The sequence below is a fragment of the Megalobrama amblycephala genome, linkage group LG1 (assembly GCF_018812025.1).
Source record: "Megalobrama amblycephala isolate DHTTF-2021 linkage group LG1, ASM1881202v1, whole genome shotgun sequence".
NCBI lineage: Eukaryota > Metazoa > Chordata > Actinopteri > Cypriniformes > Xenocyprididae > Megalobrama > Megalobrama amblycephala.
The window spans coordinates 3707832-3721444 of NC_063044.1; the positions used below are offsets into that span (position 1 = coordinate 3707832).

At 39.9% G+C, this 13613-nt stretch overlaps 1 protein-coding gene across 1 annotated transcript in view; it reads right to left on the reverse strand.

Moving 5' to 3' along the window:
• Positions 1-1484: 1484 nt before the first annotated feature.
• Positions 1485-13613, reverse strand: part of ppap2d (phosphatidic acid phosphatase type 2D) — a 40646-nt gene continuing 28517 nt past the window's right edge. The window contains exons 2-6 of the mRNA XM_048167455.1: positions 10975-11132; positions 8172-8455; positions 6407-6464; positions 2916-3092; positions 1485-2818 (exon numbers count right to left, since the gene is read on the reverse strand). Of these exons, the coding sequence (XP_048023412.1) occupies positions 2717-2818; positions 2916-3092; positions 6407-6464; positions 8172-8455; positions 10975-11132 (779 nt within the window). The 3' untranslated portion in view covers positions 1485-2716. The remainder of the gene's footprint in view (positions 2819-2915; positions 3093-6406; positions 6465-8171; positions 8456-10974; positions 11133-13613) is intronic.

Genomic DNA, 13613 nt, shown 5'->3' on the forward strand with positions numbered 1-13613 from the left:
TACTACATTTCTCTCTGATTCGCAGGAGATTCAGTTAAATTGAACGTGGAGGATTTAAACTGTGACAGATGATTGACAGGGCAGTTTAAACGGTGACAGGTTACAAGTAACTAAGCAACAGAGTGGTCCATTAAAGATGCAACTATAGACCTTATTCAGAGCAGCGCCATGACATGAATGAAAGCAGGGCTGTTAGGGATAGACTTAGTGTGTTTTCAATGGCATCCGCTGTAAAAGCTTTATAAAGCCTATACACTGCCCTCCAAAAGTTTGGAAACGCCCTAGAAGAGTGGGGTTTTGGACAATATTGGCATGAATCCTTTTTTAATTTGTGATAATTTTGCACTGATAAGGGACAACACAAACTACGAAAACATATTTTATTACATAAACAGTTTATACATAGAAAAAACTAAAATTTTCGATTCCTAAAAAGATCCAGCATTAGCAGCTATCTGACCTAAACTGGGTTCTAATTGGTTCATTGTATCTAAACTTAATTGGCAATCAATTGTTGAAGCTATTAAGGTGTTCTGACCAAAAATCAATACAAACCTGGGCCAAGTTTAAACCAGTAACTAGGCAGCACAGCTGACTTTGACATGTATATATTGCTATTATTATGTAATCAAAATGAAAATTATTATTGCTGGTCTTCAATGATAATGTCGTTACTGTAATGTATTTGCACCAAAAATGATAAGGATTTATGCTGATATCGTCCGAAACCACACTTTGCCAGGGGTGGTTCCAATCTTTTGGATGGCAGTGTATATCACTTATAATTTTCCACAGCTCATGTTATCTGGAGTTTTTTTGTCTACTGAAATTTCTTGGAAGTATATTTTTTGCAGTGTTTCATCAGCAGAACAATCCAAAAACACATTAAATAACAGTACAACCCACTGAAGAGATGTAAGCTATGACTATCCCTCACAGCCTTGATTTTATTTGCGTTAAAAAGAAATTAAAGATAGTGCTGCTGTGAAGAAGTATGTCCCCAAGCTTGCATACTATTCTGCTACACACTCAAAAGTACACTGCCCTCCAAAAGTTTGGAAACACCCCTGGCAAAGTGTGGTTTTGGACTAAATTGTTGGTGCGAATACATTAAAATAACTTGTAATAAAATATGTTTTTGTAGTTTGTGTTGTCCCTTATCAGTGCAAAATTATCACAAATTAAAAAGGATTCATGCCAATATTGTCCAAAACCCCACTTTTCTAGTTCATTTCCAAACTTTTGGAGGGCAGTGTCTGAACTTTTCTTCACAAAAACAGAGATACTTTTAGGGCATTGTATAAGTAGGCGAATTGGGACGCAGCAGCGCGAGATTCAGTAAATTGACATTTACAGGCTGTTTACTGTTGGCAAGCAACACAAATAGTGATGTGAAGTCACAGGTGTGTTTACTCTCAGTGGTTGTGTATATGTGTGTGTGGGTGGATGTGCGATTAGTTCTGCCATTATAGAGTAGGCCAAAATGAGTTACAAAGATTGAACATTCATTTTATTGGTTTGGTTTATTAATACAGTGGTTATTTCAGCCTCACAGGCCTTTCACAGAGAAAACCAACAAATGAAATGAAACTAGATAAGTAGAATATAGCTTTCTGACAATCTCTGGCTCAGTCACTAGTCTCTTTAACAATTAGCAACAATAACTCTGAGTACCTGATCAACACGAACGATAAAAACATATATAAACACGTAAAACAAGAACTTATAAAAGTGATGCTAATACTTCTGAAAATCTGGATCGTTTATAAAATGATTTATTTACATTCATTCTGAATAATTATAATGGGGGAGGGAGGGGGCACACAAAAACACAAACAAATGGCACTGACTGCAGGAAGGAAGTAGAACACTGATTAAAGGAGACAAAATATAAAATATTATCTATAGTAATTAGACAATTCCATAGTGTAATTCAAGTGCTATGAGTAGTAAAGGGTACACAGGTATAGACCCCCCCATCCGCTGAGCATTTGGGCGTAATTCAAGCCCTCATTATGCGGAGGGGGGTGAGGAGGTTGTCGGCTCAAACCTCCTTTCAGTCTCACTCATGCAGTGAAAGTGGTTAGTACAAACACGGAGTTTAGCCCACCTTAATACAACACAAGCTTAATAGCATTAGCATCAGATCTGTGCTTTTATAAACAGAGGGTGTCTACAATCGGCACCGCTATGATTGTGCAACAACGCACCAGAACAGTGGTCTAGCCAGGTCCAATAGCAAACATGCTATTGTGTGAGGCCCAAGGATTGTTGTGATTTGTCCATTTTTGTCCAATGGAAGTTCATTAGACCTGGCCTCTAACATTCAACATGAGCCGAAAAGCTTTCCATGTTGAGAGTTACATATGGGTTATTATCTTTAATCACTGTGTGAATCTCTGAGCCTGGACTACAGGTGACAAATTATAATACAACAATTATTAGCAGCTTCAACTAGAACATATTTCAAAAATATAAAGGATAAACTTTTTTATATATAAAAATATCATTTATCTATGGAGGGTTGATACAATGCGGACGGGTTTGTTGAAGGGTTAGACGTGTATATAACTGTTCTTCTTTCAGGGTGGGCGGGAAATGGTTCTCTGTGAGGATTTGAACATGCTCCAAAGTTCTTTGTCCAATTCCCGTTATTCACTCGATCACTTCTGCTTTCACTATCAATCTCTCGCAGATGTCTCTATGTGCAGGTCTGTTAGCAGACGGTTTGCTGGCTGGACAGGGGACTTTCCAGAGACAAGCTTGTGGGAGACATGTCTGGACGAGACATCTTAAACATGGATGAGATATAAAAGGCCTGCAACCACACAAAGAAAATGTCAAAGTGAGCAGTTCATTACACTGCCAGATTCATACTAATGGTTGTCTAGAATGTGTTGTGACACGATGCTTACCACCCAGTAAGCGGTCAGTCCTCCCTGCAGGAAGCCGGTCAGGACATCAGTGGGGTGATGGCGGTAGTCGGAAATGCGACTGAGTCCTGTGTACACTGCTAACATCACCAACAAGAACTGCAGCAACGGTCGCAGGAGTCGCGCCCCTCGCCATGACAGCCGCGCCTGCAGGTAGAACTGCACAAATACGGGAAGTTTCAAGAATGATTAACATATGAGCTGATAAAAGAGTGTACGGACTGATAAATAAAGCTTACAGAGTGTGTTTCTGTGTGTATCTGACCTTGCTAAACTTTTGATGACACATTTCCTGAAAAATCTCATGAAAGTTAGCTAAATTTGATGAACCACACTCAAAAGCCTAAACAATGTGCATATTTAGTTTTAGTCTGTAGTTATTATGAATAGCTTAAAAATGGCTTGAAGGGTTAGTTCACCCAAAAATGAAAATCCTGTCATTAATTACTCACCCTCATGTCGTTCTACACCCGTAAGATCTTCGTTCATCTTCGGAACACAAATTAAGATATTTTTGATGAAATCCGATGGCTCAGTGAGGCCTCCATTAACGGCAAAATAATTAACACTTTCAAATGCCCAGAAAGCATACTAAAGACATATTTAAAACAGTTCATGTGACTACAGTGGTTCGACCTTAATGTTATGAAGCGACGAGAATACTTTTTGTGCACCAAAAAAACAAAATAATGACTTTATTCAACTAAATCTAGTGAAGGGTGAGTTCAAAACACTGCTTCGTGAAGCTTCGAAACTTTACAAATCTTTTGTTTCGAATCAGTGGTTCCGAGCGTGAAAGTCACGTGATTTCAGTAAATGAAGCTTCGTTATGTCAAATGTTTCGAAATTTCACGTGACTTTGGCAGTTTGATACACGCTCCAAACCACTGATTCGAAACAAAAGATTCGTAAAGCTTCGAAGCATCATGAAGCAGTGTTTTGAAATCGCCCATCACTAGATATTGATGAATAAAGTCGTTATTTCGTTTTTTGGGGGATTTTATCAAAAATATCTTAATTTGTGTTCTGAAGAAGAACAAAGGTCTTACGGGTGTGGAACGACATAAGGATGAGTAATTAATGACAGAATTTAATTTTTGGGTGAACTAACCCCTTAAGAAAAGTCAACATGAAATGAAAATTAACCCTATTTTCTAAATGCATGTTATTGATCTTATATTGTGAAACATTTATAAACTTTTTTTTTCTTGTAAATTTTAATCTAAATGTCAAACTCAATCTTTTGTTGAAGTGACAGACTTCTCTCTGGTGATGTATGCTGGACTTTGTTTATCATTTTGTCTGCATAAACTCCACCCTTCATATAATCGACTTCAGGTTTGTGTTAAGATCTGCATCCAATCAACAACTGATGGACTGAACCAAGTTTTGTCTTCAATAATCTGTATCATTCAGATGTAAGTCACAATACAGAAGAAACAGGTGGAGCTGGGGAAGGTGGAGGGTTTCTGAAAGCGTGCTTACAACTGCTACAGCAAATGCTGACCAAGTATTTGAAGGTTGAGTAGCGAGCTCATTGGCTACTGATACAGCAGGAACCAATCAGCTGTGCCCTATAGAGAATGATGTGATTGCAAGCAGATCTAGTTAAGGATCTATCAGCCTGTGCCATCTAGAGTTTCATGACAGAACTTTGTATTTATGGGACAGATCATGTCAGATGTTGTTGGTAATTTGAATCATGTTATTTAAATGTGAGTTTTTGAGATTTCTGTATTTCAAGTAGATAGGTCTTAGATGCCCAAAGTAGCTGCCTGGAGGCGTTGCAAATATGGCCGTCAAGTGAACTGACTTTTCAGGAACTTTAGCTGCATCCGAAACTGCATACTATATAGTAGGTACTACATGTCGCTTGAAACTTACTTTGCGACCATTAAAAAAAGTATGTTCTATAGGGTATTCAAATTGGACGTACATTCCGCCATGTCGCTGTTACGTGTCAGTTGCATCGCATGACTTCGATTCACAAATCCTCATGGGATGGTCTCACGGGATAGCAAAGTGTTTATAGGATAGGCACTTCAGAATCTCACCAGAAGTAGTAGGTCATCTGGGTACTTTTTGCAAAGTACCCATACTATGAATTTGGACATACTACTTGGCTCACATACTGTTTTATGCCTACTATATAGCATAGAAGTAGGCATATTCGGATGCAAAGTTAGTCTTCACACCTGTGCTACAGTATATTAGACAGAGTGTTCGAAATCAATCACTACATTTCAGTTAGGATGCTGCCTTAGAAGTAAACACTAGCTTTAGGTGAAGAAGAAAAAAAGAAAAGAAAAAAACACGTTAATGTGTTCATGTTCAAGCGAGTAAGGGAGAAATATTGGGGTCAGCAGGCTCAGAAGAAGTATTGGCTGTAGATGAACTTTATGGATATTGATGTCACACAGGGGACCATGAAACATTCCAGACTTTAAGGGTCCTTGTACGCCTCCCATCACAGGTGTTTGGCTTCCTGCAGTAAAGCCTGGAGCAGCTGGCGCTCAGAACCAGAGCATGTGGCCGCAGGTCAGGCATGCAAGGCAGGGCTAAGCCTGAACAGTGCGGCCATTGGATGGGACAGAGAGAAAAAACAGGCAGAGAGGACAAAGAGCCTGGCACAGATTTTCTATAGCTTTCCCTCGCTCTGTGCTCTTCCTCTGTTCGTGTTCTCTATCTCGCGCTCTCTAATGAGAGTTGAAGAGCTCTCCCACTTTTAGAGCAGCCAGAGGCCCATGAATTGAATCAGTTGAATGGTAGAAAATAGCTTGTTTTTACACAGTGGGGCGAATTTTCTTTCCTCCGTTCTAAACGTGATTGGCACACAAGGCAGAGTAAATTCTGATAAGGTTTGTGGGGCAGTTGAGTGAAAGAAAAATGTGAATGCTATTGAATGTCATGCTTTATGATCGGTTGTGAGTGTTTTGTCATTTTTCCCCTTATTGTGCCCCTTCCCCAGGCCATAACAGCGAGTGAGAGAGAGGGGTTTAACTGAAAGAAGCCTGTCTATCTCTCAGCAGGCCAAAGCTCCCCCCCTCCCGGACCCAACCCACAACTAAACAAGGACTCCTCTGTCTTCGGCTAGCTTTCACTCGCTCTCCCTCTCTCCACTCCTCTATTCATCAGGCCTCTGGAGAACATTCCCTCTTTCACTCAAGCCTTTCTTTTCTGCTTGAAGCAAGATGCCTTTTGGGAGTTTTTTGCTTTCTCAGAGCCTTCTTCTTTCAGTATGAGTGTATTTGTGTGCATTTGTGTGAGTTGAAGTTTGAGAGAGTTTCTTGTCAGTAGGAATTTTTTGGCATTTGTCCCACATGGCAGGGATGGGAAGTGAAAGCTGACAACAGTAAAGCTCCTCGCCGGCATCCGACAGCAAGCACAGGCGTTTGCTTCTACCCTGACGTGTGTTTGAGTTTGCGTGTTTGAGTGTGCATGTGGTAAATATGGCCACACACGGTGATACTCACTGCCAGGTAAAGCATGGTGTACATGGCGAAAGATGCATGGCCTGAGAAGAAGGACTTTCTGTTTAGGAAGAGCAGAGAGAAATATTACCAACTAAATGTCACAATCGCACAAATCATTAAACCACTGCATTGCTTTATGGGTCGTAACATTGTCTACATGATGTTATATTAAGTGATCACAAGCATACATGTTATTCTAAGTAAATCCCTCCATAGTTTACATACTATGTGTTTAAAAAGCAAGTGACATTTGTAATTCAACCTTAACTAATCCTACACTATAGCTCTGTTCCTAGGCAGCATAAAGCTAGGGCTGTTCCAAACATCTACAATGTCGTCTTTTGGACCATCTCTAAAGAACAATCTCATTTATCCTTCACAGAGTAGACAATCCCACAATGCATTGCAATAAGCTCTAACCAAGATGGTGGACAAAGTAAGAGACAAAGTAAGAAAACTTAAAGGTGCCCTAGAACTTTTTTTTAAAAGATGTAATTTAAGTCTAAGGTGTCCCCTGAATGTGTCTGTGAAGTTTCAGCTCAAAATACCCCATAGATTTTTTTTAATTCATTTTTTTAACTGCCTATTTTGGGGCATAATTAGAAATGAGCCGATTCAGGGTGTGTGGCCCTTTAAATCCCGTGCTCCACGCCCCAAGAGCTCGCGCTTGCTTTAAACAGCATAAAAAAAGTTCAAACAGCTAATATAACCCTCAAAATGGATCTTTACAAAGTGTTTGTCATGCAGCATGTCTAATCGCGCAAGTACAGTGTTTATTTTGATGTTTACATTGATTCTGAATGAGTTTGAGGCTATATGCTCTGTGGCTAACGGCTAATGCTACACTGTTGGAGAGATTTATAAAGAATGAAGTTGTGTTTATGCATTATACAGACTGCAAGTGTTTAAAAATGAAAATAGCAACGGCTCTTGTCTCCGTGAATACAGTAAGAAACGATGGTAACTTTAACCACATTTAACAGTACATTAGCAACATGCTAACGAAACATTTAGAAAGACAATTTACAAATATCACTAAAAATATCATGTTATCATGGATCATGTCAGTTATTATTGCTCCATCTGCCATTTTTTGCTATTGTCCTTGCTTGCTTACCTAGTCTGATGATTCAGCTGTGCATATCCAGACGTTCTGCCCTTGTCTAATGCCTTTCATAATAATGTTGGGAACATGGGCTGGCATATGCAAATATTGGGGGCGTACACCCCGACTGTTACGTAACAGTCGGTGTTATGTTGAGATTCGCCTGTTCTTCGGAGGTCTTTTAAACAAATGAGATTTATATAAGAAGGAGGAAACAAAGGAGTTTGAGACTCACTGTATGTCTTTTCCATGTACTGAACTCTTGTTATTTAACTATGCCGAGGTAAATTCAATTTTTGAATCTAGGGCACCTTTAAAATTTGAAAATATTGAAAATCAATACAAAGAAGTGCACTTAACTGTATTGAATGTGCACTTATAGTGTACTTAAGTACTTTTTTATAACTGTACTTCCAGGTAATATAATATTTATGAAAACACTTACAGTAAGTGTACTTAAAGAGAGTACACTTTCATAACTACTGTGTGTTTCTTAACACATTAGGTACACTTTTAAAAAGTGCACTTTGTAATAATGTCAAACTAAAAGTATAACAAACAGTTACTGACAACATGATAGATGTAGGACACAGCCAAAGTTTTGGAACAGAGCTCATCTCATCTCTGTGCCTCCCATAAAACCCCTTATAGTCCACTTACCTGGCCTCCTCCACTATCTTGGGCTTGTTCCTGCAGACGACATCTGAAATGTAGGTTCCAGGTACGCAGTTGAGTGAAGCATAGGTCACATTGCACGCCGTTAAGAAGTGGGGACGGAGTCGGCCCACACTCAGCTTCGCCATGTTGGTCAAGGATTGCCCCACGCAGCAGCCAAACAGGAAGCTGCCCAGCTCCTTGTACAGACAGGACACGTAGCGGTTGCTCACAAATGCTCGTGAGTGCACACTTCTGAATCGTACCCGGTAGCACTCTCCGACAGCAATCTGAAACAGACATGGAACACCCTTGAGGTTACACCGAGTTAAATACTACAAGGCCCATGAAGCATGAGATATGTTCCCTGGCAGCCTTAAATAATTCATAGTACCTCACAACACAAAGAGAAACTCTTGTTCAATAGCAAAGTAGATGAAAAGAGTAAATCAATAGCCTTGAGAAACAAGAGAACCGTGGGCTAATACAACTGTGGACAGACAGTCTCTTTAAAGGATAGTTCTGTCATCAGTTACTCACCCTCATGTGTTAAATCCATATGACTTACTTATGGATTTATTGAACTTAAAGGAACACAAAAGGACCATTTTAATGTACATGCAACTACAAAAGATTTAATGCATTAAAAAGGACACAAAAACACCATAGATGTAGTTCTCATTCAAGTCTATAAGTCATTATTCACTGAACAATCTTAACATCCACCCTAGCACTCCTAAACATGTTCATAAGAGCTTATGAGAGAAGTAGAAAGAGTATAAATCATTCTTTTGAGTCAGATCTTTTTAAATGAATCAGCGGTTCATTCACAAATTAGACTTGCCAGTTTCTTGAGTTCAGCACAATGACTTAAGGCTGTGGCACTCCAATGTCGGGCCTTCGTTGAGCGTATGTCGGACTAGTTTTCGCAGTGTGGTCTGCACCATCAGCACTAGTCGGGCCCCCGTCAGTGGCTCTTTGGCCAATTGAACATGTTGAATTGGGAAAAGAGCTCGTTGGTGAGAGGTATCATTCTGATTGGATGTTCAGCTTAGTGAACCAGTGCACGAGAAGAACAACAAAAGTTACATAAGCAAGCAAATGACAAAGTAAAGAGGGAACACACAGAAGGCTCTTCACATTTTTCATCTTAATCACATTTATGATGATATAAACAGTTTTAGCTGTTCTGGTATCGTTTTTGAATGACGAACAGTTGACTGCCACCTGCTGGTATTGAGAGTTTTTTCTTCTGCACAGACAGAACGTAAAGTGCTAGCTGGCCGTTGGCTATACGTCTTTTTGAAGCGTAGTCGTCTGAATTCATGAGTCGTATTGACCACTTTTATCATACTTCCATGTTGGTTTTGTATCCATTTTGATGCTTAAAAGCCTCTGTTGTCATTCTTTGCAAGTCCATGGAAAAGAAAGACTGGTACAATTAAAAATCTTATGTGTTTCTGTGAAAAAAATAAATTCGACACAACGGTCAAGTCAAGTCACCTTTATTTTTATAGTGCTTTATACAATACAGATTGTTTCATGGCAAAACTTTATCAAATATGAGACAAATTCAAATTCTTTGTAAAGAAGCTCTAAAAAGACTAAATAGTAATTATTCATTCAGCTCAAGTCAGTTAAGTGTTGATTCAGTTTCCTAGGGTGAGTAAATGAAGACAGAATGTACACTGTTGAGAGAACTATCCCATTAAAGGGATAGTTAACTCAAAAATGAAAATTATCCCATGAATTATCCCAGCCACCGAAATCATCCCAGAACCAGACCAGATAACAACAAAGCCCCAGAGTCTATGCACACTGACCAGTCCATCTCAGAGCCAGGAGTGGACCTAAACCTGATAGATCTATGGTCTACGGATCCAGTTCCCACCTAGATCCCCACCCCCGAGTCCTCGTCTTCTTCACCGGTCCCGTCCGGCTATTTGGATGCTTCGGTCCCATCCGGAGATCTCCAGCTGTGCCTCGACCCTGCACCCCTTCGGCTGCGCCAGGCTTCTCTTTACCTCCGGCTTCGTCTTCCTTGATTCCTCAATCTTCACCCCCGGTCAGCTAAGTCTCCATCTCCACCTTGGTCCTGCGAGCCAGCAGCTCCACTTTCGGATGTCGCCCTGGTCCGTCAGCCTCTCTGCTCCGCCGGTTCCTCCACACACCCTGGTTCCACCTCAGTCAATCGGTCCCCGGTTCCGCCCAGCCCTTCAGCCAAAGCTCCACCCTGGCTCCTCCCACTGTCAGCTCCACCATAGGGTCTCCTCCGACTCCTCCTGGTCGTCCCTGTCTATCACCAGCTCCAAGCCCTTAAACTTAAACTATGCTTAAACACCTCTTGCAGTTCAAACTAATTGAGCTTTGCAACAAACTCGAGCTCCTCTTCTCTTATATTGAAATCCTCCAACATTTCTCTTTAAAAAAAATCTCATTTTAGACTTCTAACTCGTGACCGGTGTTTTGTTTTGCTCTATCCTCTGCGCTTCTGTATTCGTCAATACATCATGCATCAGGTCAGGGGTTAATCTTTCGCCGTAAACCCATGCATACGGCCATATGCCGGAAGTTAGTTATTATAGTTTTATTATAGAAGTTAGTACATATAAATATGGATATTTCAAGCTTGGAAGAGCCAGGATATATTTTAATATATCTCCGACTGTGTTCGTCTGAAGGAAGATAGTCATATACACCTAGGATGGCTTGAGGGTGGGTAAATCATGGGATAATCTTCATTTTTGGGTGAACTATCCCTTTAAGGCCTTTCAGCAAATTATATTTCAGTATATGTGGGTGTTCTCACCGTAAGTCCTGTAATTATGATGCCCCCGGCTATAAGCACGCTATCAGGAATGGCCTCATCTTCTATGTAAGGGTAGGTGATGCTGGAGTCCCCACAGAAGAAGCCCCTCACGTATGGTGTCACTGCTTTGAGCTCACAGGCGAAGAACGGAATGGAGGCTGTCAGGAGAGAGACAGACTGGTTAATTTTTCTGTCGAAACTACCTGGAGGAATGTTCTTCTGTGTTTCTCTGGCACCATGAGATCAGACACAGATACATCTTTAATGCTCCATTATGTGCAATTAGAATCACGAGTGTGGCTGAGACATTGAGACTGTCACTCTGTCTTCCTGATGGGAATGGAGATTCAGCCTAAGGAACTGACATTCCATGCATAGCTCTGGCAGAACCAGTGTGGGAGGGGGTTGGAGCTAAAAGAGAATGACAGCACGGATAGATGAGGCATGTGGAGAAGAAAAGACCCTGAAGACGGGATTGAGGTCAGAGACTATGAGGAGGAAGATGGAAAGTTTTGTTGTAAGCTGTGCTGGGAATATGGTTCATTTGGAGTGCGTAGGGGATTTTCTCTATCAGGAAAATAAACAAATTCATTGCACACCTGGATGGTTGCAGGCAGGTGTGTTTGATAGACAGTAGTGTAGAGAAGAAAAAGTTCTGCACACTACTGTAGCTTGTAGAATTCCTTACAGAATCCTTTGAGAATTCCTTATGGCAGTGTGTGGACTTACTCTATCCTCTTGTTAAACAATTACTAAATTAAAGATTAAACAGTAAGTGGTAATATGGAAACAGTTTCCCAGATAAGTGATCCAGGATGTTGTTCCAAATAGATGTGTGACCTCTCAAAGTATGAATCAGTAAGCAAATACTGTAGGTCATTTCAAAATCACAATCAGTTGTGGCTTGGAAGGAAATGCATGTGCTCCAATACATAGTGTAGTTTAATATTTATATTAAAATTATGTCCTTTTCGGATAAGCTGACAAATGATTTTCATGTCATGGCCAATAAGCAATAAATAGCTATTATTATTATTATTATTATTTTTTTTTTCTGATGGTTTTCACAAGGCAACATTTCAAAGTTTACCAAAATGTGTTTATGCATGTCACATGTGAGTAAAACTGTCCTCTCGTTGGTCAGAGTTCACTTGTTTAAGTTCTTCATAGTGTCATCCATCAAGATGCATTGACAAGTTAGCTCTGTTAGCTTTAATTAGCTCATACAAATGCATATAAGGCTTGATTCTCACTCATACTGTTAAATTTTATCAGTTAGAGTGGGAATCAAGGCTTCATCTGCAATGCACCTGTTTTGGAGAAGAGCAATTTAACATGAAGAGGTGCCCTTTGGTTGTCAACTATGATAAGTAATGTGCTCACCCACAGAATCAGACACTGCTGCTTTTTATGTAATGTATTTCCCATTATGAATTACGGTACAGCTTGGTTCTTTGGTCCATTGGGTCAGATTGCTTTCTAACCACAAGCGAACCACTTCAGAGTTTGTTTCAATTGCGCCTAGACCACCTCGTTCAGCCAACCTTGAGAAAACATGCCAGTTTCCACTCTTAATGAGCCAGGTGTGAAAACTCTTCATAAAACATTCATTTTAAATACTAAAAGTGAATTTAGACATCACTATATTATGTACAGCATGAAAAAATTGATTCATTTTGCTGAAGATTTATTTATTTATTAGTGCTTTTAGTGAATAACTTTGAGTGTTAGATGATGACAAATGTCTTAAATGTAAAAAAAAAAAAAAAATGGGAAATGAGCGTGTACAATTCAATATAAATAAAAATAATCTAATATCAGTCACTCAATCACTCACAGCACTCTTAATGGATTGAGAAGTAGTGGTTAATTATTTTTATATAATTATTACTGGAAATAAAAGTGGCATACACAGTACTGAATAAATGTATAAATAGATCTGTACCAGGAGCTGTATGAAAATAGAAGTTATGAGTGATTCAGCTGTTGTGTTCTTGGTTTGTGCTCTCTCTCTCTCTCTGTCTCTCGTTTCCCCCAGGCCCACACGGTCCCATGCCCTTGATCCACACAGAGCATGAGACTAATCATTAACCCTCCACTCTCTCCCCCATCTGGAACAAACCCATCCCGAAACGCAGACCCTGCCAGGGAATCTCTCAGTGTACGTGACCGCTCGGCTTCCAGGGCACATGCACATGCTCGCATGCTGCAGGGGGACCAAAACAGATCCAGAGATGGAAAGAAAGTGCAAAGTAGGTCACCGATGGCTGAAACATACCAGCAAGTTCACAGATCACGATTGTTCTTCAAGAATATTGTCTTAACTAAGGGCTTTACAAAACTACATCAACAAAACCCATTGATTTCAACAAATGCAAAGGTTTGCAAAATTGACCCTCCTTCATATGACCAACAATTGAGTAATTTTGCTGTTTACTAATGAGAATTTCAGACAGGCACTTTCATAAATCCAATTTGCTGTATTCCGGCTTGGTTTCAAACTGCTCTTTTAACATTAGCATCAAAACTGCTTCAACAGCTTATTCATATTTGAAAAAAAAAAAAAACAATGTCTGCCAAATAAGTCACGTGGTTCAAACAACACACCTAATTTTAAATTATATCATAGAGAGACCCTT